The 27,442-nt window shown below is 42.6% G+C and overlaps 1 protein-coding gene across 1 annotated transcript in view; it reads right to left on the reverse strand.

Annotated features, from left to right (window-relative positions):
• Positions 1-15,697: 15,697 nt before the first annotated feature.
• The window catches only part of CNPY1 (canopy FGF signaling regulator 1), a 29,532-nt gene continuing 17,787 nt past the window's right edge, over positions 15,698-27,442 (reverse strand). Inside the window, exon 3 of the mRNA XM_006887684.1 lies at positions 15,698-15,762. Coding sequence (XP_006887746.1) covers positions 15,698-15,762 — 65 coding nt within the window. The remainder of the gene's footprint in view (positions 15,763-27,442) is intronic.

Below are 27,442 nucleotides of genomic sequence, written 5' to 3' on the forward strand. Positions count from 1 at the left end.
GCTGCCTGGGTGGCTGCAGCCCAAGGCTTGGGGGCAGAAGCACCACGGAGGAGTCTCAGGTCTCCTCTGACCATGCCCGCCTTGCTGCACTGCCAGGGCCTGAAATTGATGCGGGAATGGCAGGCTGTGTCGCACAGACACTGTGCCACAGGTACAACAGATAACCTGCCTGGCCTGGATGCTCCAAGGCTGGCTTTAGGATGAGCACGTCCCTAAAGTAAGGGGACAGGTGCAAGGAACACAGGCAGGATCCTCCCACACCAGATGGCAGAAGCAGTTTCTAAAACTTCTCTGCGTAAGATGTGACCTCTGATGCATTTCAAAGCAAACAGGTAATTGAGGCTCAGGTAACTGCCGTGGGTGGGGATGTGGTAGGGACATGTGGCAATTAAGCCACAGCATTGGGCTGGAAGGAGGGAGGGTCAAGAGGTCAAGCAGGGCAGTCACTGGGCCCAGAGCCTGGCCACCACAGCATCGTTCACAGTGCTGGTGCTCTCTGCTCTGGGCTGGGGGCTGGGGAAGTGAGTCAGGTCACAAGAAAGAACCAGGGCCTCTTGGATGGGGTCATGACAGCGACACCTGGGCATGAGTGGCAAACCTAGGCTGCTGAGGGAGAGAGAGGGTGGCAGGGAAGGGGGAGCTGAGCGGTTGAAGGAACAAAAAAGACTTCTGCTGGGACTGGAGGTGACCAATGCCAGCCCCAGCTAAGAAAGTCGTTTCAGTCAAAGAGATAGGGAGGAGAATGTGGAAACAGAGCTGGCCCCGGACAGATCAGGAGATGTTATGAACAAGGACAGATGGCAGCTTTGACATACCGGGAGGTCCAGAGACGCTGGAAGGTGGAAAACCCAGGCTTGGAGATCAAGACAGATGGCCTCTGGTGATTCCTTGAGGGTTATGGATGTGTGTGAAGGGGATCCTGGGGCTTTGGTCTGAGAGTGCAGCTCCCCAGGCCTCTGGTGAGGGCAGCAAAGGCTCCTTCCAGACCCCACGAGGCAAGAGCACCTTATTTTCCACCAGGTCAGCATCTCCCGTTCCCTGACAACAGGTTCTGGAAGCTGACCTGACACAATTGGTGCCTGTGAGTGCGTGTGTACATGTATACATACATTTATATCTTTATGTGGGTGTGTGTATATATGTACAAGTGCAGGGCATTGTTAAGAGTCAGGTGAAAGGTGTCCTAGCTATCTATTTGCTGTGTTTGCATAAATATATTAACTGCTTTGGGTATCTGAACTCAAACTACTAGATAGTACAAAAACAAAAAACAACCTACACAAAACTTTTTTTTTTCCTGTGAGGGATGTTGTTTTGTGTGGGATGTGCCCTGTATTAGGAAATAGTCTGTGATTATCCAGGGGATTTTCATTGTTGGCTTTTGGAAATTGATCACCAGTCCTTTTTTCCTAGTTTATGTTAGTCTGGGATCTGCTGATAATCTTCTGAAACCTTGCTGTTATTTGAAATACTAATGGTAAAGTTCACAGCATCAGCATGCAAATCATTCCAGTATGACAAACTGACAGACAGATAGTGGATTATGCATCAAGTGACAATTTAGGATGAATTAAGTGATGCCATTATATAGCTTTGTAGTTTATTAACCTACAAATATCTGACCAACAAAGGGTACCACTTTTATAAAGTGAGACAGTTTCTTTATCAACCTATTGTTGTGTACCGGTGAGTTGGAGCTGATCCATAGCTGACCCTCAAGTGGGTTTTCAGAGGCAGTAAATCACATGGGAGGAGATTTCCTATCATTTCACAGAGCATCTGGTGGATTAGAACCAGTTACCTTTGGGATTGTAGTGCAGTTCCTTATAGTAGGCCCCCAGAGCTCTCTTTTATCCACCTGTAGTCACTGCTTCATGTAAAATAGATTTATGACTGTGGCAATTAAGATGTTTTCAGTTGCAAGAAACAGAAGAAAACAATTCGATCTAGCTTAAATAATGAAGGGAAACTATTGGATCCCAATAGATTGGCTTGCCCAAAATAAAGAACACTTGAAGCACTTACTGATGAGAATCAATGGTTACAGCACAGATTGCACCACAACATAAAGCAGCAAAAAGCGACATACCTGCGCCAATAAACAACATCATGATAAGAAGAGAAAAATATTGACATTCCCAGTTTCATTTTACTCAAGAATCAATGTCCATGGAAGCAGCAATCAATAAACCAAGCAGTGCTCTGCACTGGGAAGATCTGCTGCAAAATAATTCTTTAAAATTTTAAAAATCAAAGAGGTCATTTTGATAGCTAGACAATGCCTCTTTCAAGCCATGGTATTTTTCATCGCTCCATGAAAAAGCTGGACAGTGAAAAAGATTTAATGAACTTGGACTACAATGTTGGTGAAGAATGCTGAGTATACCATGGACTGTTAGAAGAAGGAAGAACCCCATTGTCTTAGTTATATAGCCCTGCTTTAATAGAAAAACCACAAGGGAAAGGCTTCAACAAAGAGAAACTCATTTTCTTCTCTTTTAAGAGGCTAGAAGTCCAAATTCAGAACTCCAGCTCCTGGAGAAGAATACCAGGGCCATAGACTCCAGCAACAAGCGAGCCATGGGAGTATAACAAAGGGACAGACAGGTGGCGGCATGATATGAGAGATTCCCCCAGATACCTTGCATGCCTCTGAGATTTGTGGTCTTTATTTCCCCCATCCTTTGGCCTGTCTAGACTGCAGTGTCTATTGTGTAACTTCAGGCAGCATCAGAACACTGCTTTCTACTGCAAGGAAGAGTGTCTATCAGCAGACACTAGTGGCAGGTGCTCCAGGTAACTCTGTGTAGAAGTTGGCAGGGTCTCCCAGAGACCTTGAGTCTTGGCTGCCCTTTTCAGTCTTATTTCTGGTTCCTCTTTAGCTTTGATACCTCAGAGTCACTGCTTCCTCATTTTTAGTTCCTTCAACTCTGAACTTGCTGCCATTGAGTTGGAAATGACTCATAGCTGACACTCCAGCAGGCTTTCAGAGACTGTAAAATGGACAGGAGGAGATTGCCTATCTTTCTCTCTCAAAGCAGCTGGAAGACTGGAACAGGTGACCTTCAAGCTGGCAACACAGCTCTTTTTTTTAATTGAAATTTCAATGAAAGTTTATAGACTTTGGATTTCCATTCATTCATTGTTGCTCATTTTCCTCCCTGCCCACCCCTCCTGTGCAGTTCACTTTTCTCTTTGAAAAGCAAAAAAAATTATTTCATTGTTATACAATCCCACCCCCCCCCCAAGTCCACTTTACTATGAAGCTCTCATTCTGGACTCTTGTCCTGAAAATAATACCTAATCATATATTCCTTTCAAACAGTTCTCTCCCTCATCTGTTTCAATGCAGTGTACATTATTTATCCCATCTTTTCTTAGTTTCCCCCCAACCCCAATTTCAGTCCTGATTTACAACAGTGGCATTATGAAGTATTTGTCCCTTTGTGGCTGATATATTTCACTCAGCATAATGTCCTCCAGGGTGACCCAATTTGAATAATACTGCATGAGTTCCTTGTTTTTCAATGCAGCATAGTATTCCATTGTGTGGATATACCACAGCTTCTCTATCCATTCGTTTGTTGATGGGCACTTGGGTTGTTTCCAATTCTTTGCTATTGTGAACAAAGCTACAATAAACATGGGTGTGCATATATCTGCTTGGGTGGCAGTTCTGGTTTCCTTAGGGTATATTCCCAGTAGTGGAATTGCTGGGTCAAATGGTATTTCCATTTGCACCTTTCTGAGAAAGCGCCATACTGCCTTCCACAGTTGTTGCACCATTTCACATTCCCACCAACAGTGAATAAGGGTTCCAGTTTCTCCACAACCTCACCAGCATTTGTTGTTTGCTGTTTTGTTATTTTTTTTATTTTTACTGGAATGAGATGATATCTCTTACTTGTTTTGATTTACATCTCTCTTAGAACTAGGGATTTTGAACATTTCTTCATGTGTTTGTTGGCCATCTGAATGTCTTGTTTGGTGAAGTGTCTGTTCATATCTTCATATCTTGTGCCCATTTTTCAATTGGGTTGTTTACCTTTCTCTTGTTGTGGTGCGTGAGTACTCTATAAATTGTAGATGTAGTGTCTTATCAGACATGTCATTACCAAATACTTTTTCCCCAGTCTGTGGCTTCCCTTTTTACTCTGTTGGAGAAGTTTTTAGATATGCATAGGGATTTTATTTTTGGAAGGTCATTCATCTATTTCATTCTTTTATGATTGTAGGATTTTCAGGATGCTTGGAAGACTATGTTACGGATTAGGGCTTTTAGAGTTCTTCCAAGCTTTTCTTTAATGATGTTTATAGTCCTTGGTTTTAATCCTCAGTCCTTGATCCACTTTGAGTTGGATTTTCTGTATGAAGTGTGTGGATCTTGCTTGAGTTTTCTGCAGTGAGTTTTCTAATCTTGCCAACACCATTTGCCAAAAGGGCTACCATTTCCCCACTTAACTGATCTCATCTCCTTGTCAAAAATCAGTTATCATAGGTAGATAGGCTTATTTCTGGGTTCTCAATTCTATTCCATTGATCTTTGTGCCTGTCATTGTACCGGTACCATGTTGTCTTGACCACCACGGCAGTACAGTAGGATTTGAAATCAGGGAGTGAGATGCTTCCTACTTTGTTTCTCTTTTTAAGGAATGCTTTGCTTATCCGGGGCCTCTTTCCATTCTAAATGAAATTAGAGATTTCCTTTTCCATTTCATTGAAGAATGGAATTGGTATTTGTATTGGGATTGCATTGAACGTGTAAATTACCTTTGGTAGCATTGTCATTTTCACAATATTGAGTCCTCCTATCCATGAGCAAGGGATATTCTTCCATTTCTCCAGGTCTCTTTTTGTTCCTTGTAGTAATGTTTTGTAATTTTCTTTGAATAGATCCTTTGTGCTTCTGGTTAGATTTACTTTCAAGTATACAATCTTGTGATTGATCAGCTATTGTGATGGGTATTGTTTTCTTAGCTCCAGTTCTGTATTCTCTTTGTCACTGTAGAGAAATCCAATTGATTTTTTTATGTTGATCTTGTATCCTGCCGTTTTGCTGACCTGGTCAACTATGTTTTCTTGCTGAGTCGAGGATTTTCTAAGTATACTATCATATTATCTGCATATAGAGATAATTTTACCTCCTCTTTGCCAATTTGAATACCTTTTATTTCCTTCTCTTGTCTTATTGCTATTGCTAAGACTTCCAATACAATATTGAATAGGAGAGGTGATAGTGGGCATCCTTGCCTAGTTCCTGTTCTCAAAGGGAATGCCTTTAGTATCTCTCCATAGAGAACAATGTTGGCTCTCAGGTTTGCATATATACTTTTTACTATGTGGAGGAAATTCCCCACTAATCATATTTTGTTGAGTGTTTTAATCAAGAAAGGGTGTTAGATTTTGTCAAAGGCCTTTTCTGAATCAATAGTTAGGATCACATGTTCCTGTTCTTGCTTTGTTAATGTGATGAATTACACTGATTATTTTTCTTATGTTGAACCATTCTTGCACACCTGTTATAAATCCCACTTTGTCATGGTGATTTTTTTTTATGTATCATTGGATTCTATTGACCAGGATTTTATTCAGGATGTTTGCATTTATGTCCATGAGAGATAGTGGCCTATACTTTTCTTTTTTGGTACCAAAGATATGTTTGCTTCATAGAATGAATCTGGAAGAATTTCATCTTTTTCTATTTTCTGAAATAGTTTTTTTAGAATTGGTGACAGTACTTCTCTGAATGTTTGATAAAATTCACTTGTAAAACCATCTGGTCCAGGGCTTTTTTTGTGTTGAAATTGTTTTATTACCTTTTCAATTTCTTCTTTTGAATTGAGTCTGTTCAGGTGTTCAATTTCAGTTTGTGTCAGTTTAGGCAGATTGTGAATGTCTAAGTATTTGTCCATTTCTTCAAGGTTTTCATATTTGTTTGAGTATAGTTTTTCACAATATTCCATTGTTAGCCTTTTTATTTCAGTTGGCTCTGTTGTGGCATTGCCCATTTCATCTTTTATTCAGATTTTTGTGTCTTTTCCTTTGTTAGTTTTGCTAGTGGTTTGTTGATTTTATTGACTTTTTCAAAGAACCAACTCCTAGTTTTATTAATCGTTTCAATTGTTTTCATGTTTTCTATTTCATTTTTATCTGCCCTAATTTTTATAATTTCAGTTTTTTTAGAGGGTGTCAGGTTTTCCTGATGTTCTTTTTCAATTTATTTGTGATGTTGGGTTAGAGAGTCAATGATATTTTTTTTTCCTTTTGATGTGTTTGTTTATTGTTATAAATTGGCCTCTGATTACTGCTTTAACTATTTCCCAGAGGTTTTGGTAAGTGGTGTTTTCAGTCATTTGATTTAAGAAACTTTTTAATTTCACTTTTTATTTCTTCTAGTACTCACTCATGTTCAAGCAAGATATTGTTCATCTTCCAAATATATGTTTTTTTTTTCTCCTTTATCTTCTTTTTACTAATTTCTAATTTTGTAGCATGTGGTCTGAGAAGATGCTTTGTATTATTTCTATATTTTTTTACTTCATTGATGCTAGCCTTGTGACCTAAAATGTGTGATCTAATCTTTAGAACATTCCATGCACATTGGAGAAGGTATACTGTGCTTTTTTGGGGGGTACATTAGCCTATTAATATCTATGAAGTTGAGTTTGTTTACTGTGTGGTTTAATTCTTCAGTATCTTTGTTGAATTTCTTTCTGGTAGTTCTATCATTTCTAGAGAGTGGTGTATTGAAGTCTCCAACTACTATAGTGGTGTTCTATTTCCTTTTTCAGTTAATTTTTTTATGTATTTTGTAGCTCTATCATTTAGTGCATAGATATTTATCATTGTTATGTCCTCTTGTTCTATTGACCCTTTAAGAATTATGTATTGACCTCCTTGTCCTTTGTGATGGTTTTTGCATTGATATTTATTTTACCAGAAATTAATATTGCTACTCTTGCTTTTTTCTGGTAGTCATTTGCTTGGTATATTTTCCCACCCTTTTATTTTTAGTCTTTATCTTCACTTTTCAGGTGTGTCTCTTATAGACAGCATATTGATGGATTTGGGGGTGGGTTCCCATCTGCTACTCTTTTTCTCACCACTGGACCAATTGGCAGCATCAGGATAGATGGTGAAGAGATTGAGATTGTACACAGCTTTAGTTTGCTTGGCCCAACAGTCAACACTCTTGGCACCAGTAGCTAGGAAATTAAAAGACCTATTGGGATGGGAAAGTCTGCTTTTAAGGACCTAGCCAAAGTACTGAAGGGCAATGGTGTCTCTCTGGAGACTAAGGTGTGTCTGATACAGGCCTTGGTCTTTGCTATCACTGTTATGCATCAGAGAATTGGACAATGACTAAGGAGGATAGAAGGAGAATTCATGCCTTTGAGCTGTGGTGCTGAAGAAGAGTATTGAGGGTACCACAGACTGCTAGGAAAACAAACAAATTCATCCTGGAAAGGGTTAAACCGGGCGGCTCCCTGGAGGCAAGGATTCTGAGGCTCTGTCTAACATACTTTGGATATGTTGTAGGGAGGGACCGGTCCTGGGAGGGGGACATCATGCTTGGGAGGGTGGAGGGACAGCACAGGAGAGGAAGGCCCTCTATGAGGTGGATTGATTCAGTGACTGGGGTAATCGGGATGGGAGTGTCAGAGACAGTGCGATTGGCACAGGAAAGAGCAGAGTTTAGAGCTTTTGTATATAGGGTCGCTTTGAGTCACAAATGACTCGACACACATAACAACAACAACAACAACTCTTTTTCTCTTCAGTGGTTCATTTAAACCATTTACATTCAGTGTGATCATTGAGAAACACAGTTTTATTGCTATCATTTTGTTGAGCTCTTTTTGGTGTTGTTGCTAGTTACTTTGGTCCATCCTGCTTTCTGTGGCACCTGTGTAAGAAGGACGTCTCTTAGTGTTTCCTGCAATGCTGGTCTTGCATTTACAAACTCCCTTAGGTTCTGTTTTTCTGAGAATATCACTCCTTGATATTTGATGGACAATTTCATTGGGTACAATAGTCTTGGTTGACAGCTGTGTTGAGTGATATATATTGTTCCACTGTCTTCTTGCTTGCATGGCTTCCACTGAGAAATCAGTATTTAAACTTATTTGCTCTTCCTTATAGGTCACTTTGTTTCTCCCTCGCTGCTTTCAGAAGTCTCTTCTTATCTTTGGTTCTGGCAAATTTGATTATGATATGCCTTGGTGTTTTTCTTTTGGAATCTATTCTATATGGTTTTCTCTCAGATTCTTGAATACATATTTTCTCATTCTTCATTATGCCTAGGAAGTTTTCTTCTAGTAATTCTTCCACACTTTTTCAGTGAGATTCTGATGATGCTCATGTTATTTCTCTTGATGGTTTACCCACATGTCATAGGTTTTTCTTCTTTTTCCTTCTTTTTTTGATTCTGTTTTTTGCTCTAGCCTATAAGTGGTGACTATCTTCTATTTCACTGGTTCTGTGTTCTATCTCTTCAACTCTGTTCATGTGTCCCTCCATCATGTTGACAGCATCTGAAACATTGGACCTCATATTTTGAATCATTGTTTCTTGTTTTCGCAGAGCCTCTAATGCTTTGTTTGTTTTATCTGCACTGTTTTGGATTGTTCTTTTTAAGCTCCTCTTGGTTTCTGCTTACAGTATCCTGCAATTCTTTGTCTTTCACCCACTGAAAATATTCAATCATTGTTCTTTTAAATTCAGTGTCAGAAAGTTCCATCAGACTTTCTGACTTCAGGAAATCCAGTGATACTGTGTCACTTTTTGGGGTGACATCTTGCTTTACACTTCTGTAAGATGTGAAATAGCCTACTTCTTACTTGTTACTGCTGTGGTAGACTTTTTAATGCCTGAGATGATGATAGATTCTTGATCTTTAGTCACTGCTCCAGAAGAGGCCAGGGCAGCTATTCTGCCTGTGTTTCTCTCTGAACTTCTATCCCAAGGGAAATTTTAGTTCAGGGCCTGTGAAAGCACCCTCTTCTGTCAGAGAATTGTTGCAGCTAAGTCAGATCAATGCGCTCCAGATTAAAAACAGTTAGTTGACTGGATGTGAGGAGATGCAAAGCAGGGCATGGAGGGCACGCGCAGGGGCAAACACAGGTGCTGGGTGGGCACAGGTGCAGGGCAAGCATGCACACAGATACACACAGGGTGGGCGTGTGCACAGATGCTCACTGGGTGGGCATGCGCAGGGACCTCGCTCAGATTCCAGCTGTCCGGGTGAGCACATGTGGGGACCTTACTCAAATCCCACCTGTCCAGCTTGCACCTGGTGGGGCAGTGGGCATTGCACCCAGTGAGGCTCGTGGTCTGGCAGGGCTGACAGTCCAGCAGGGCTGTGGTAACACAACTCTTTACCACGAGGCCACCAGAGCTTCCTTCTTGGTTCTTCAGAGCCCTGTTTTCATCCCAGAAGGAGCAAACGTCCTTCACCACTAGATTGCCATATGACCAATACCTGCTTTCAGGCTTCAGTTTAATGAATATTTTCCAACTTTTGAAATGTGTCTCATCAGTACTCCACTCTCAGTAATGGTGAGCATTTTCTCTGGCTTTAGGAAGTCAGGAAGTACTTAAATGTCTCCCTATCTCTACCCCATCCCTAGGCCAACACTCCCTTTCAAATAGCACACTTCCCTCCTGCTTGGCATTGATGCTTTCCTCCAGTTTCCTATCCTGGCCCACTCTCTTAGAAAACCCTCCCATCTCACTTATACCCTACCTCTGCCCCTACTGAACACCCCTGCCCTGCCTAAGGTCACAGTTACTTCTAAAAGTTCACAGTTCCCTCCAATACTCTGAGCACTTGGCTGTGCTTTAGCAGACCTTGAAGAGACTGGAGCCCCACTTGATCAGGGTCCCACATCCCACCAGGGTTTTCCCTTATCCTCTCTCTGAGAGACAATAGTAACTGATCATGTTTGAGTGTTTTGGCCTCAGTTAGGTTTGATGGAATCCTAGATCTGGCAGTTTTAGAGATGGGTGTTGAAGAAGACTGCCTATAAGGGATGGATCTTCCAGGATTAGAGGTCAGATGTCCCATTCTTTGACCCAATGACTCTTGCCCCAGTATCAAGGGCTGAAGTGGGAATACATACATATCAGAGCAAGGAGATCCTGCTGAGAACTTGGGCATTGCTCATGGTGCTGCCATCATGAAGGCATTGGAAGGCCGGTGGATTATTGTCATTTGGCAAAGATGTTTGATAACCTATACAAAATTAATTTCACGGCTGTTGCCATGAGCTCCCAGAGGATGTGTTCACACCTCAGAAGGAACTAAGAGGACCATTGTCTGCTATTTGAGAGTGGAAACAAAGGCCAATAGATAAGAAATGGAGAGAGCTGGGTTTAAAGGGTAAATGACAAGGCAGGACTATCTCATTTATGATGATGAGCTGCTTCAGAGAAACAAAACACGTCTGCACACTGTCCCTCCACCAAATGTTACAAGAGAAGTCATTTAGCAGGGAAGGTAAGATTAGGGGCTCTGAGATCATTGTGCCTGAGTTTGAATCCCAAGTCTGTCACTTTCTAGGTGTGTGATCCTGAGAAAGTTACATGACCTGTTTATGTCTTGGCTTTTTTCTATCTTTGAGATGGAGAGAATTCTTTTAATACTATCTTCATTAGATTGTTGGAGGAATAACTGCACATGCAACCTCTTATCTTGAGATTATCATTGTCTTTACATGGCTTCAATTATCTATTTCAAGAGCCAGGACTTGGACCTCACCTTATTGTGTCCTCCAGATTCCCTTAAATAGCAAGGGGCAAGAAGTGAAACTGAGAGAATCCACCAACATCTCTCTTCTGGGGCATTTCTTTTACCTCCTCTATAGATCTTACCTGTCTTTCTTGGCCTGGTTCAAGGATTTCCAACATTTTTTTCAGGTACAGGATCTCTTTTCAGCTTCCAACTACTTTGAGATTTATAACCTGATGGCATTTTTTAGTATTTAATATATACAGACAAAATACAACTCTCAGTTCAGTAGAGGTTTTAAAAGACTTTATATTTTATTCATTCCAGTAGCTTCCACATCTATTTGAGGTATAATTTACATATATGTATCTATGTGTGCAGGGAGCTCTGGTGGCTTACTGGTAAGGAATTGTGCTACTCACCCAATAGCACGTGGTTCAAATCCACTAGCTGCTCTGTGAGAAGATGGGCAATCTATTCCCATGCAATTAACTATCTCAGAAAACTCTGTAGGATCTATTCAGTGGTACACAACGACATGTATGTGTATACACACTATATCTAGATATGAATATGTTGTTATGTGTCATCGAGTTGACTCTGGGTCATAGTGACCCTGTGCACAATAGCTCTGAACTTTGCTCTATCCTAGCTAAATCTCACTGCCTCTGGCACACCTATCCCCATTACCCCAGTTACTGTGTCAATCCATATTATCTGAGTCTCCCTTTCTTGCACTGTCCCTCCACCCTTCCAAGTATGATATCCTTCTCCAAGGATTGGTCTCTCCTAGCAATATGCCCAAAATATGTGAGATAGAGCTTCAAAATCCTTGCCTCCAAGGAACAGCTTGATTTAACCCTCTCCAGGACAGAACTATTTGCTCTCTTGGCAGTCCATGATATGTTCAATACTCTTCTCCAATGTCATAACTCAAAGGCATCAAATCTTTTTTTCATTTTGGTCATTGTCTCACTCTCTGATGCATAACAAGTAATTGCAAAGACCATGGCCTGTATCAGACACACCTTAATCTCTAGACTGACTTTGTTGCTCTTCAACACACTACAGAGGTCTCAAACAGCAGATTTTCCTAATGTAATTCATCTTCTGATTTCCTGACTTCTGGTGCCAAGAGTGTTGATTGTGGAACTGAGCAAGCTAAATTTGTTAACAATCTCAACAATCCCAATTTCTTCTACTTCTATCATGATGCTGCCAATTGCCCAGTAGTGAGAATCTTTGTTTTCTTGATGTTGAGCTTCAATCCATATTGGAGACTATAGTCCATGACCTTCTGCAGCAAATGCTTTAGGCCTCCTCAGTTTCAGCAAGCAAGGTCGTGTCATCTGCATAATGCAGGTTGTTGATGAGTCTTCCTCCTATCCTGATGCTACATTTCTCTTCATAAAGTCCAGTCTCCTGAATGATCTGTTCTGCATAGAGATTGGAAAAGTATAGAGATAGTATATGACAGAGAAAAGTATATGACACATTCCTTTCTTGATTTTATACCATGCACTGTTTCCTTGCTGTGTTCTAACAACTGCTTCTTGGTACAAGTATAGGTTTCACATGAGCATAATCAGGTGTTCTGGGATCCCCTTTATTCTCAAGGTTAGCCACAATTTGGTGTGAGCCACACAGTCAAATGCCTTTGCATAGTTAGTGAAACATAGATAGGCATTCCTCTGGTACTCTCTACTTTCAGCCAAGACCCATCATCTGACATTGGTGATAATGTCCCTAGTGCCATGGCCTCTTCTAAATCCAGCTTGTATTTCTGGTATACATGTTGTTGTTGTTGTTGTTATGTGCTGTCGAGTCACTTGCAACTCATAATGACCCTATATACAACAGATCTGAACCATACTCTATCTTGAGTCAATTTAATTGTATCTGACATGCCTGTCTCTATTACCCCAGGCACTGAATCAATCCAGCTCATCTGAGGTCTTCCTCGCCTGAGTTATCCTTCCACCCTTCCAAGCATGATTTCCTTATCCAAGGACTGGTTCCTCCTGGCAACATGCCCAAAGTATAAGAGACAGACTTAAACAAAAAAAAAGGGACAGAACTTCAAAATCTTTGCCTTCAAGGAGCAGTCTGGTTTCACTATCTCCAGGACAGATTTGTTTGTTCTCTTAACAGTTTATGGTATGTTCAATACTCTTCTCCACACCATGACTCAAAGGCATTGATTCTTCTGTGATTTTTAGTCATTGTCCAGCTCTTTTATGCACAGCAAGTAATTGCTAACACCCTGACTTGGGTAAAGTGCACTTCACTCTTTTAGACTGACATTTTTGCTCTTCAGTACTTTGGAGCGGTTCCTGACAGCAGATTTTCCCCATTTCATCTTTTCATTTCCTGGCTGCTGGTACAAAGAACTTTATTATAGAACGAAGCAAGCTGAAGGCCCAGAGGCCACTGACGATAGCTCCAAAAAGCTCAGAGTCCCCCAACAGTGTAGAGTCCTCCACTGCCGCCTGGAGTCTGTGCTAGGAGCATGAATATCACAGGAGAGTGAAGTAGAAATGGGATGACAGAGCATATGCCTGCTCAGCCCAACTCTTGTTTGAGAACTCAGGCCTCTCACTAATTCTGTCCTCTCATTTCCACTCCACTCCTCTCCACTCCTCTGTCATATTGATCCTCCTTGAACAGGAGTGGCAGGCTCCAGGTGGTAGTGGGAGACTCTACTGGTGGTGGTGGTGGTGGAGTCCATGTGGTGGTGGTGGGACTCTGGGCCTCACAGTTATAGGGCCAGTGACCTCCAGGCCTCCTGGCAGTGGGGTCAGCAATCTCTGGGCCTTCAGCTTGCTTGATTACACACACACACACATGCCAGGCTGTTAACAAGAAAAGTCAGTAGTTAAAACTACCATCTGTCCTTCAGAATAAAGATGAGGCAGTCCCCTCATGTAGAGATTTACAGCCTGCTTCACAGGAGAAAGATGGGAAATCTCATATGTGATTTACAGATTCAGAAAACCCAATGGAGGGTCAGCTATGAGTTGGTACTAACTCAATGACAATGAAAGAGTGACCGTGAGTCAGGACCAGCCTGAAAGTAGGGCATTTTATGTTTATATGTATATGACTTTCGCCATGTACTTTGGGCAGGTCCTGGATAAAAACATCTTGTTTGATAATGTAGGGGGTTATTGAAATATAAGAAAATCTTCCAAAAAAAAAAAGAAAAAGAAAATCTTCCATGAGATTGGCTGACACATTGTCTGCCTACCATGGACTCAAGTTCAGCAGCACTTGTAAGGATGGTTAGAGACAGCATAGTGTTTCAATTTGTTTCATGGAGGCCACTCAATGTTGGGATGACTTGCTGGTACCTGATAATAACAATTATGTATTATGATGCAGGATAGGGCAAGTTTCAGGTCTGTTATTCATAGGGTCACTATGACAGGTAATCGACTCAGTGGCACATAACAACAACCGTATAACAGCAAGAGAACTTTTTAACATTGGCCTGAAAGTGCAAGGGTGGAGGCTGAAGAGCTAGTGAGCACACCTGGGAAGCTGTCTTGACTGAGGAATTATTATCTTGCTACCAACCTAAATTATAACATGTTAACTTCTTCACTAAACCCTATAACCTTCTCACTCCAGTAGCAGTGGCAAAGTTTAACAGAACAGCAAGTAATAAATGTTGAAGAAGCTGTGGCGAGATAGAAACTCTTATATACTGTTGGTGGAATTGTAAGATGGTACAACCATTCTAGAAGGCAGTTTAGTGTTTCCTCAAAAAGCTGAACATAGAAATTTCATATGACCCAACTATTCCCCTGCTTAGAATATACCCTGAGAGAATGAGAACTGAGGTACAGAGACTTGTACACCAATGTTCATAAGTTTGTATATGTTGTTTTTCACACTCAATCTTTCCCCTTTCCTTTATCTCTCCCTACACCCATCAGATTGTGCAACCCTATGAATAACCACCATCCACCCACTCCACCCCTGCTCATCTTCAACCCTCTGGTTCCTCCCTCCTCACCTTGAATTTTTTTTAAACGAATTTTTTATTTTATACTGGTTTACTTACAAAGTTCATATCTATTATTTTTCATACCGGATCTTTCCCATTTCCCTTACCCACCCCTTCCTCCACCCACCAAATTGTGTGACCCTATGATTAACTTGTCCTTTTTACTCCCACCCTCCCCTGCTAGGATCCTCATACACTTTCTACAATAATGGTCTTATACCACATTTGTCCTTATGGGACTGATTTAGTTCACTTAGCATAATGCTCTCCAGTTCCTCTCATGTTAGATAATTTACAAAATCATTGCTCCTGTGTGCTGCATAGTATTTTATCGTGTGAATGTACCATAATTTCTCAATCCATTCAATTGTGGTTAGGCGTTTGGGCTGTTTCCATATTCCTGTGATGGCGAAAACATTGCTATGAACACTGATGTACACGTCTCCGTTTGTACCTCAGTACTCATTTTCTCAGGTATATGCCAAACACTGAAATAGCTGGGTCATATGAAATTTCTATCTTCAGCTTTTTGAGGAAACACTAAACTGCCTTCTAGATTGGTTGTACCATCTTACAATCCCACCAACAGTATATAAGAGTATATATATTAGGAAAATCTATCTGTACTCTCGAAGGCAAATACAGTGACTTAAAAATTATGTAAATATATTTCTCCTTCATAAAATACTTTTGACATAAATTGAATCTACACTATAGGGCAGCTCTATTCCTACAGATGAAAACCTAGGTTCTTTCCCAGTATTGTCCAACAGAGGTTTTTGTGATAATGGAAGCATTTTATATCTGCACTGTCTGACATGGTAGCCAATATGATTCCTGGGCAGTCAAAATGTGGCTAGAGCATCTAAGAAACAGAATTTTAAAGTTTCATTTCATTTAAATTACCTGCCACATGGGCTCCTGGCTATCATAGTGGACAGTATTGTTCTATTGGATTCCTAGGGTGCTGTTCCCATGTGCTTGGCTATAGCCATGAGCTGCCTCCACATGTGATTCTCTTCAGCTGGAAGGCAGGAGAGAAAAAGGAGGAGCTTGCCCCTGTTTCACAGCCCAGCCCCAGAGGTGAAAGTTCTTTCACTCCATTAGAAAAGTTGGTCATGTGCTCCAGAGCCTAGGAAATGTCACCCAGCCAGGCTGCCATCCACTGGGCCTCAGTGGTACCACTGTGCAGAATGGACAGAATGCATTTTAGATGATAAGTATAGGAACAAAGCTCTATCAATCCAAGATATATTATTTATTCTGTCTACAGCACTGATGGATAAGAACATAGCCTTGAATATTCCTTGCAATGATCACTCTATATACCCAGAGTATGTAGCTGGATAGTAGGAGCCATTTGCTTGGTTCAACTCCCACTTCAGACTCATTCATTCAACAAAGGAATCAATCCTGAACTATGTGCAAGGCACAGAGAATAATTTGTTGTTGTTGTTGTTGTTATGTGCCATCAAGTCATTTGCAATTCATAGCGACCCTATGTACAAAAGCCCTAAACACCATTCTATCCTGTGCCAGTCTCACTGTCTCAAACACATTCATTCCCACCAATCCACTCACAGAATCGATCCATCTCATTGAGGGTCTTCCTCTACTGCACCATCCCTCCACTCTCTCAAACATGATGTCCTTCTCCAAGGACCAGTCCCTCCTTGCAACATGCCCAAAGTACGTCAGACGAAGCTTCAGAATCCTTGACTCCAGGGAACATTCTGGCTTCACCCTCTCCAGGACAAACCTGTTTGTCCTCCTAGCAGTCCATGGTATATTCAACACTCTTCTGCAGCACTACAACTCAAAGGCATCAATTCTCTTTCTATCATCCCTATTCACTGTCCAACTCTCTGATGCATAGCACATAATTGCAAAGACTAGAGCCTGGATCAGGCATACCTTAGTCTCCAGCCTGACATCATTGCACTTCAATACTCTTGAGAGGTCCTTCACAGCTGACTTTCCCAATGCAATTCATCTCCTGTTTTCCTGGCTGCTATTACCAAGAGTGTTGACTGTGGAGCCAAGTAAACTAAAACTGTTAACTATCTCAATCTCTTCACCATCCATACTGATACTGCCAATTGGCCCAGTGGTGAGAATCTTTGTTTTCTTGATATTGAGCTTCAATCCATATTGAAGACTGCAGTCCTTGACCTTCTGCATGCTTTTCTGTCAGATACTATTATATATATTATATATATTTTAAAATTGAGACAGACTAGGAAGAAGGGCTGGCCATCCACTTTTTACAAGCCTTCAAAAACCCTATGCACAGTGGAGAATAATTAGTCGGATTTTTAATAGGATGGATCTCACAAATGCCATGGCCTTCCCTGATCGTGAACCTTTCTTTGACTCCTCTCACCTCCTATAATGAGAGCCCAATTGAGTCGGCCCCGAGATGTATTCTGTACTCTATGCCTCAGTTTCTTCACTTGTGAGAGGGAATATGAACTATATCACAAACTGTCAGAAAAGGAAACAGATGCGTTTTAGAAGAAATACAGCCTGCATGCTTCTGAGAAGAAATTATGATGAGACTCCAGATCATTTACTTTGGTGATAAGTCATCACAAAAGACTGATTGTTGGAAAAGATAACACGTTTTGTCAAAAGCAGAGGGCTGGTAAATGAGGGAAACATCCCACAAGCTAGACTGATCCAATGGCTATGACAATGGACTCCAACATGGCAAACATCATCAAGATGGTCAGGTCTGGGCAGCGTTTCCTTCCGTTGTCATAAGATTGTTGTACGTTAAAGCCAACTCCAGGGCTATTAACAATAACAATGACCAAATGCGATAATAATGCTGACTTTTCAGCGTTACTCTGAAGAAGGGGTTGGATTATTTCAATACAAACTTTGGGTCAGCATTTGGCACAGTATAATGCGTTTGAGAAAGATCTGGGTTTTTCTTACTATTGGGTACTTCTCCTTACAAACTCATTTCCTAGAGTTGGTCCATCATACTCGTGTTCCTCCAGCCGTGCCTTACACTTTCCGTGGCTACAGGTGAGTGAAATCCTAGGTGTGGCCTCCTCTGTTCTCCACCTCTTCCCATGGGATCTCATTTTGCTCTCTGATTTACCTGCTTTGGTTATTTCTCCTTAGAGACAAACGAAGATTGTTGTTGTTAACTGCTGTCAATTCACCTGAGACTCACAGTGACCGTATGTACAACAGCTCTGAAGCCTGCCCTGTCCTGAACCAGTCTCACTAACTCTGACACATCTACCCTCATTGCCCTAATTACAGTATCAATCCATCTTATCCGGGGTCTTCCTCTCCTGTGCTGTCCCTCCACCCTTCTGGGCATGATGTCCTTCTCCAAGGACCAGTCACTCTTGGCCACATGCCCAAAATATGTATGGAGCTTCAAAACCCTGGCCTCCAAGGAGAAACTTGGTTTCACTCTCTCCAAAACTGACCTATTTGTTTTCTTGGCAGTCCATGGTATGTTCAGGATTCTTTTCCAGAACCATAATTCAAAGGCATCAATGCTTCTTCTGTCATCTTTAGTTGTTGCCCAGCTCTCTGATACATAGCAAGTATTTGAGAAGACCATGACCTGAATCAGGTGCACCTTAGTCTCTAGACTAACATTATTGCTTTTCAGTACTCTGGAAGGTCCCTGACAACAGATTTACCTAATGCATTTCATCATTTGATTTCCTGATTGCTGGTGCAAAGAGTGTTGATTGTGGAGCCGAGCAAGATGTAACTATAAACAACCTCAATCTCTTCTCCATCTACCTAGGTCAATTGGCCTAGTGGTGAGAATCTTTGTCTTCTTGATGTACAGTCCTTGCCCTTGTGCAGGAAGCCCTCCTTTTCTTAGCTCTTACCTCACTGCTGGTTCTCTTTGTGCTTTGGCCCCTAGACCTTATATTGCCCGAGTTAAATCCTATTTCATAGTTACTTATGAGGGCCGTGGACTCTTCAGCTTATTGTTCCAAGCCTCAGCTTACTCCTTACAAAGGAGGGAAGTGGAAGGACTAGGAATCAGGTCCTGCACAGCTGCAGAAAGAAAGAACTTAGAGGGCGCTTCTCCTCACTGTCCTGACACACTTGGATGAGGGTGTTAATCATTAGGTCACCAGAGTCCCTTAAAATGGTTTCTATTTTCATGAAAATCAAGGGGGGTTTCCCCTTTCAAAGCAGTCACAGGACCAAGAAGAGGCTGGAAGTCAGGAAGGAGTCAGGGTATGCTACTAGGCATAGGGGAGAAGGGTCTAGGTGTTCAGGGAGAGCAAAGAGCAGCTCCTTTAGTTAGCCTGTAGCCATTTCTGATTCTCTCCTGTCCTCCTCCTCAGAACCAGGCCTGTGCCTCAGACAAGCCTCCTCCTCAGGAGCCAACTCTCCCCTCCCCTCTGGCTCTCCCCTCTCCCTATTAGGTGTTAGGTACTGAGCTCCCCCCAGGTACTCAGAAGAGCAACATCCAGATGCTTTCCATTCCACAGACCTTTTCTTTTCAAAGGACTTTGAGATTATCATCTCATTTCAGTCCTCCACCAGCCCTGTGAGGTAGTACAAAAGGGTAATTCCCACTCCTTTTCAATTTGTATACAGAACAGATCATCCGAGAAGCTGGGCTGTGTGAGGAGGAATGTGGCATCAGGATTGGTGGAAGAATCTTCAACAACCTGCGTTATGCAGATGACACAACCCTGCTCACTGAAACTGAGGAGAACCTGAAGCACTTGCTGCTGAGGGTCAAGGACTGCAGCCTTCAGTATGGATTGAAGCTCAATATCAAGAAAACAAAGATTCTCACCACTGGGCCAATTGGCAGTATCAGTATGGATGGTGAAGAGATTGAGATAGTTAACAGTTTTAGTTTACTTGGCTTCACAGTCAACACTCTTGGTAACAGCAGCCAGGAAAACAGGAGATGAATTGCATTGGGAAAGTCAGCTGTGAAGGACCTCTCAAGAGTATTGAAGTGCAATGATGTCAGGCTGGAGACTAAGGTGTGCCTGATCCAGGCTCTAGTCTTTGCAATTACGTGCTATGCATCAGAGAGTTGGACAGTGAATAGGGATGATAGAAAGAGAATTGATGCCTTTGAGTTGTGGTGCTGGAGAAGAGTGTTGAATATACCATGGACTGCTAGGAGGACAAACAGGTTTGTCCTGGAGAGGGTGAAGCCAGAATGTTCCCTGGAGTCAAGGATTCTGAAGCTTCGTCTGACGTACTTTGGGCATGTTGCAAGGAGGGACTGGTCCTTGGAGAAGGACATCATGTTTGAGAGAGTGGAGGGATGGTGCAGTAGAGGAAGACCCTCGATGAGATGGATCGATTCTGTGAGTGGATTGGTGGGAATGAGTGTGTTTGAGACGGCCAGGTTGGCACAGAATAGAATGGCATTTAGGGCTCTTGTACATAGGGTCGCTATGAGTCAAAAACGACTCTATGGCACATAACAGCAACAACCACCACCAATGAATGAGGAAACTGACACAAAACCCCCACTCCTCTCCTCGTCTCATTCAGAAAGCAGCCTGCTAATCCTCTTCCACAAACCTCATCTTCTCTTTGACACCACCCTTGCATACCCCATGCAGGCCACTCTCTGCTTTCTTCTCCTTCTTAGACAGGGATACTCATAGCCTCACACATCCCTGAGTGCCAAACTCATCAGGATTCTCTTTTCCCTTCTTTACCTTACTTGGTCTAATAAGAAAATATGATCATTTAAAATTGTACTCAATCTGTGAAGGTTTACTCACCACTCTGCTCTAATACAGTCCATGTATTCCACTTACCGGAGGACAGTTTCCACATAGGCCTATTGTCCTGATGTCCGCATTAAACTCCTCCCTCTTCACCCCACCTAAATATCTGTTTGGATGATAAATGCTATGGTAGTATTATCACTAACAGAAGATTTAATGAGTATGTGCCAAGTATCTTCCTCCACTCCCTAAAGTTACAGTCACCTGTCCTGATCTGGTGAAGGGAGGTGGGCTTGGAGAGTGGGGATTTGAAGGCTGTCAGCTTACCTTCCTGGACGGGCTGGGGGGTGAGAACGTGGAATCAGACCTTTCCTGTGGTCAAGGAATTTACACCCTGTGAGAAGGAGAATCCAAGGGCAAAAATTTCTGCCTGGAAGATTAGGCTTGGGGTGTCCCACCCACTTCATTTCTAGTGCCAGGGCTCAGCATCTCCTGGAAAGACTCCATGAGGCATGCTCAGGATGCAATCCGATGTGCCTCCCACCACTCATGCTGTCTGTCTGTTTTGCTCCTGGACAAGCTACTGGCAAGCAGGGGTGGATCTTTGCTGCCAGTGGCTCTTGGGTATGGAGACCACGGTCTGCCACAAAGCCAGTGCTCAATATCCAATGAATGGGGAGTAGATCAAGATTTATACCTGTGGTTGGGGAGGGATTTGGGGGTGGTGTCACTGGAATGCATAAAGACCCAGAAGTGGGAAACTAGGCATGCATATGGAAAGGCAAAATCCTTTGTTTGGCTATGGCAGCAGGCACATGGAGGTGAAGTACAGAAAGTACAGCTAAAAGATGGGAAGGAGAGTTGCTATATCTGAGTGAGCCCTTGTAACTTTGAGGAGGGAATGATACAATCAAAGACCTGTTTCTGGGAAGGTGCTTCTTGACAAAAGAGGAAAGGTTGGATGAGAGAGAAATGGCATTGTGTGGCAACAGTGGATGAGGGCCAGCTTAGGGCATTAGGAGTTGGGTTTGAAAGAACCATGAACTCTTTTGGAGCTGTTGTTGTTAGGGGCTGTCTAGTTGAGTATGAATCATAGTGATCCTATGAGCAACATATCTGCACTCTGTCCTGTGCCATCCTCACCATCTCTGACACACTTGAATCCACTACTGCAGTCACCGTGTCAAGCCACCCAATTGAGGATTTTCATCTCTTTTGCTGACCCTTCACTTTTCCAAGTGAATGGCCTTTCTCCAAGGAATAGTCTCTCCTACCAACATACCCCAAGTAATATGAGATGAAGCTGCCTCCTTCCTATATGAGATCCTTGCCTCTAAGGGGCACTCTGGCTGTATTTTCCTCAACGATTGGTTGCTACAGCATGGAGTTGGCAAAATGATGCTCATGGCTGGCAGTACAGGTTCACTCCTTCTAAGGCAGCTTGACTTGCTCTTTTTGGACTAAGATTGTCTCATTCTCCTTAGGCAGTGAGGGACTGGGATGCTGTGAGAAAGAGGCTCAGGTAAGACACGCTTGACCACTTGCCTGGAAAACAGCACCGACTCTGAAGACCAAGATACAATGGCCAGTCAAATGACCACCTGTAGAGGACAACACATGATTTCTAAGAGCTGCTGGTAGGAGCATCTACACAGTTGCAATCCTGGTTCAGTACTAAGTAAAACTGGAGAAGGAAAGAATCTGGCTGAGCATGGACCTCCTCAGAGGGGCCCCACAGGCCTGCCCCTTGCATCATGGGATTGTCTTGGGCATTGCTGGCCAGGGCTTCATGGTTCAGAAGCCATCAGAAGGGAAGGGTGAATGGTGCACAGCCGTTCCCAGAACACTGCAGAGACCCTGGGAAGGAGCTCAGAGGCTCTGAATGGCCCCTTTCGGCTGCATGCATGGCTGCATGTTTTGTGTGCCGTGTTTCTTTAAGAGTGGGAAGAGCTGATGCCGAAGGAGAGAAGGAGGAGCATCTCAGGAAGTGATCCAGGGCTCACAGGAGAATCTTTTTGTGAAATGCGTAACCAGGAGCCAGGACTGGGCAGCTTCCTGCCTTTCTGCCAGCAGCGGTTGGCAGAGATAATGAATTCTGTGATTACCATTTTGGGGGTAGTCCTTGCAGCAAAGTCAAGGAAAGGCAACGACTTCAGGAATCTGAGCTTTTCCAAGAAGGAAAAAGTTCTCAGAAAACAATCCAGACACTAGGGACACATTGGCAGAGGCCATAATTGTTTCTTTCCATTGGTGAGGTGAAGGGGTTATTTTCCTACATTTGCAATGACCTGTTAGTTTTTAGCAAGAGGTCACCCCTGCATTTAAAACTGTGACTATAAATACAAACACACGCCTGGTTGCCTCACAGGCCTGCTCGAATCCTGCCCTGGTGGCAGAGCCCAGGGCTCAGGGTAAGGTGTCTGGGTCGGCATCCTTTAACATCCCTGCAAGTCCTGGCCATTTCTCCAGTCCTTTGTCCACAAAGAAGGTGAAGCCGAAAAATTAACTTCCGTGGCACAGAATGAACCACCCCCAGATCCCGGGGAGGCCTGGACCAGCACCACCCCCTTGGCTTGTAACTGTTGCCATGGTTAGCTTCAGGCATCCAAGACAAGTCACAGGAAACACGGTTGTAGGGCTTTCTGGACGGAGCAGGAGAAACTGGTATAATGTGGGAGACTGGACTTCTAAACAACATGCCATTTAGGAAATCCCACAGAAAAACAAAGGGCAAGAAAAGGAGGAAATGAAGACAGTTCAACAAAGACAAGAAGAGCAAAGGGAGACCCAGAGACAAGATGAAGCTAATAGGATGAGTGAGGAGGAAGAAGAGGGGAGAAAGGCAACAGAACAGCCAGCGAATATTAATTAACATGGTGAGCAGAGAGGAGACGAAGAACGAGGGTGGGGAAAGACCTCGGAAAACATTTTAGAAAGAGATTCCTGAAGACATGGGTATGGGAAGTGGGAAGACAGCGTTGAATAGAAACAAAATTCAAGCAAGTGGACCCAACACCCCGGAACTGAGTTATAGAAATTGGACAAAAGCTGGAAGGCAAAAAGAAAATGTATATATATAAACACATACACACACAGAGTGAGAGAGAGAGTGAACTCTAGTGGCTTAGTTAGTGGGTAAGGAGTTGCACTGCCAACCCAAAGGCAGGTGGTTCAAATCCACTAGCCACTCCATGGTAGAAATACAGGCAACCTCTTCCCATGTGCTTCACAACCTCTGAAAGCCTGCTGGAGGGTCAACTACAAGTCAGACCTGACTTGATGGTACACAACAATAACAACATACACACACATGGTTTTGGAGAGTAGGGATTGGAATTTCATAAAATAGTGAAAAGTCAAAGACTGAAGAAATTGTTGAGTCATACCCATCCTGTGAAAGGGTAGGACTCAGAAGGAAAGCTGGCAGGCGGTACATTGCCTGAAGTCTCCAGCCTGCTGGAGGCCTAATGGCATCCTGCCTTCCTCTGTGGGAGTGTCTTCCTTAGCACTATTTTACGTGCTTATTAGACACCCAGAGAAAGTCTTGAGATAAAGAAGACTAGAAGGAGAAGAATGATGTTGAGAGGGCAGAGAGGGAGCAAAGGGGAAAAAATGGCACAGAAGACAAGAAGGGACAGGATTTCAGTTGTGGGAGATGCTAAAAGGAGTGAGTGTATGGAAGAGAGGAATCTTGGCCTGAGAAAATACATGAGCCATGATGAACAACATTTCTTAAGCTCAAGGAACTGAAGAACAAATTCAAGCCTCGAGTTGCAATACTTAAGGACACTTTGGTCAGAATATTAAATGATCCAGGAAGCATTAAAAGAAGATGGAAGAAGTATATAGAGTCGTTGTACCAAAAGGAATTGGTAGACACAGAATTTCATGACACAACATATGAGCAAGAGCCTGTGGTGATGAAGGAAGAAATTCAAATTGCTCTGAGAGAAGTGGCATAAAACAAAGCCCCAGGAATTGATGGTATACCAATTGATATATTTCAACAAACAGATGCTGCCCTCGATGTGCTCACCAAGTTGTGCCAAGAAATCTGGAGGACAACCACTTGGCCAACTGACTGGAAGAAATTTGTATTTGTTTCCATTACAAAGAAAGGTGATCTGACAGGGTGTGAAAATTATCAAACAATATCATTAATATCACATGCAAGCAAGATTCTGCTGAGGATTATCCAAAAATGACTGGAACAGCCAGCCCATCAGCAGAGAACTGCCAGAAGTCCAGGCTGGGTTTAGAAGAGGCCGTGGTACTAAGGATATTTTAGCTACTGTTAGATGCATCTTGGCTGAAAGCAGAAAATACCAGAGGAAAGTCTGTGTTTCACTGACTATGCAAAGGTGTTTGACTGTGTGGACCACAACAAACTGTGGCTAACCCTGAGAAGAATGTGAATTCCAGAACACTTGATTGTGCTTATTCATAACCTATACTTGGACCAGGAGGCCGTCATCAGAACAGAGAAAGAAAACACTGCACGGTTCAAAATTGGGAAGGGTGTGCACCATGGATGTACCATACATTTTCTTTTTTTTTCCCTAATGCAGATATTTATTTCTTAAATTACATTTGAATCTTTTCTTTTTATTCTTGACAGATTTATTTCTTCGAATGTCTTTTTCAATGAAAATTTACAGAGACTTTGCATTTTCACTCATTCATTGTTGCACTTTTCTCCCCTCCCAACCCTCCCCCCCAGTACACTACCCTCTTGGAAAAGTAAAAGAAAATTTCTTTCAATGATTTACAATCCCTCCCCCCAGGTCCACTCCACTATGCAGCCTTCGCTCTGGACTCCTGTCATGACAAAAATACCTAATTACATATCCCTTTTAAACAGTTTTCTCCCTCATCTGTTTCAATGCAGTATACATTATTAAACCCATCTTTCTCAGTCTCCCCCCCAACCCTGATGTCAGTCCTGTTTTACAACAGTGGCAACATGCAGTATTTGTCCTTTTGTGACCGAGATACTTCACGCAACATAATGTCCTCCAGGGTCACCCATTTTGAATAATATTGCATGAGTTCCTTGTTTTTTAAGTGCCATACCTTTTCAATCTATATGCAAAACAGATTATCTGGGAGGCTGGGCTCTATGAGGAGAAATTAACAATCTGTGCTATGCAGATGACACAACCCTATTTGCTGAAACTGAGGAGGACCTGAAGCACTTGCTTCAGAAGGTCAAGGACTGCAGCCTTCAATATGGACTGAAGCTCAACATCAAGAAAACAAACATTCTCAACATTGGGCTGATTGGTAGCATCATGATGGATGGTGAAGAGATTGAGATTGTAAACAGCTTTAAGCTTGCTTGGTTCCACAATCAACGCTCTTTGCACCAACAGCCAGGGAATTAAAAGACGTATTGTCATGGGAAAGTCTGCTGTTAGGGACCCTCTCCAAAGTATTGAAGAGCATTGGTATCACTCTGGAGACTTAAGGTGTGCCTAATACAGGCCATGGTCTTTGCTATCACTTGTTACACATCAGAGAGCTGGACAATGACTAGGGATGATAGAAGGAGAATTGATGCCTTTGAGCTGTGGTGCTGGAAAAGAGTATTGAATATACTATGGGCTGTTAAGAAAATGAACAGGTTCATCCTGGAGAGTGTTAAACCAGACTGCTCCTCGGAGGCAAGGATTCTGAAGCTTTGTCTGACATACTTTGGACATGTTGCAAGGAGGGACAGGTCCTTGGAGAGGTGCATCATGCTTGGGAGGGTGGAGGGACAGCTCAGGAGGGGAAAGCCCTCTATGAGGAGGATTGATTCAGTGACTGGGATAATGGGGGTACGTGTGTAGGAGACAGTGAGATTGGCACAGAGCAGGGTTTAAGGCCATTGCACATAGGGTCACTATGAGTCACAGGCGACTTGATGGCACATAACAACAACAACAACATGATGAACAGGGGATAATGTGAGTGTCGTTTGCCCACTAAGCACCTTCTCAGTGTATCAGGACCTAGAACTGGCCAAGGAGATGAGAGAGTTCATCCACTGTAAGGTTTGATAAGGGAGCAGTACCATGAAAATACATGGAGCAGAGAAACAGAGAAAGAGAGGCCTAAAATGGAGGGGGATAACCCCAGTGAAAATTAGCTTCCTTAGGTGAAAGGTCACTGTTAGTAGACTAAAGCCAAGCCAAGCCCACTGCCATGGAGTTCATTCCAACTCAAAGCAACCCCATAGGACCACACAGCATTGCCCACAGTTTCCAAGACTGGAATCGCTCAGGGAGCACAGATCACCACAGCTTTCTCCTCAGCGAGCCTGCAGCTTCTGAGTGCTTAACCAGTGTGTCACCAGGGTTCCCATCAGTGCAGTGCTGTTGTTGTGTTCCTTTGAGTCAGACTGACCCATAGATGACCCTCCAGGAGGTTTGCAGAAGCTGCAAATTACACAAGAGGAGAGTGCTCATCCTTCTTCCTTAGAGCAGCTGGTGAACTTGAACTGTGCACCTCTGGGTTGTGGGCATAACTCCTTACCGCCAGGTCATCAGAGCTTCACTGTCAGTGGAATAGCAGCAGCTCTCTTTAAGAAAGGTGACTCTCTTTTTATCTCTCAATAACTCTGACGGCAATCAAGATTTAAACACCAGTTACTAAAAGGAAATGGTATTATTATCTTTTCATATATTATTAATTTTGCTTTGTGAAAGTGAAGAAAGTAAAACTGTTTGCATTTTAATTCATATTTCAGGTGAATGGAATAAAGACATGTATTATTCCATTCTTTTCGGAACATACTTATGTTTAAAAAAATAAACTGAACAGTAAAAAGAATTCAATAATCCCTTAAGAGAGAGAATAGTAGGTATATTGGTACTTATGACATTCACCTTTTGTATCTTAAAAAAAAAAGTAAGATGACTCTTCCATTTAAAAAAAAAGTAATGAACTTGGCTTGTGTTCGTAGTTCATATTAACCCTAAAAGCTTCTTCCTTTTTTTTAAGTCATATAGATTCACAACACTGCTT

The sequence above is a fragment of the Elephantulus edwardii genome, unplaced genomic scaffold, assembly GCF_000299155.1.
Source record: "Elephantulus edwardii isolate Elephantulus edwardi_28Jun2011 unplaced genomic scaffold, EleEdw1.0 scaffold00060, whole genome shotgun sequence".
Taxonomy (NCBI): Eukaryota; Metazoa; Chordata; class Mammalia; order Macroscelidea; family Macroscelididae; genus Elephantulus; species Elephantulus edwardii.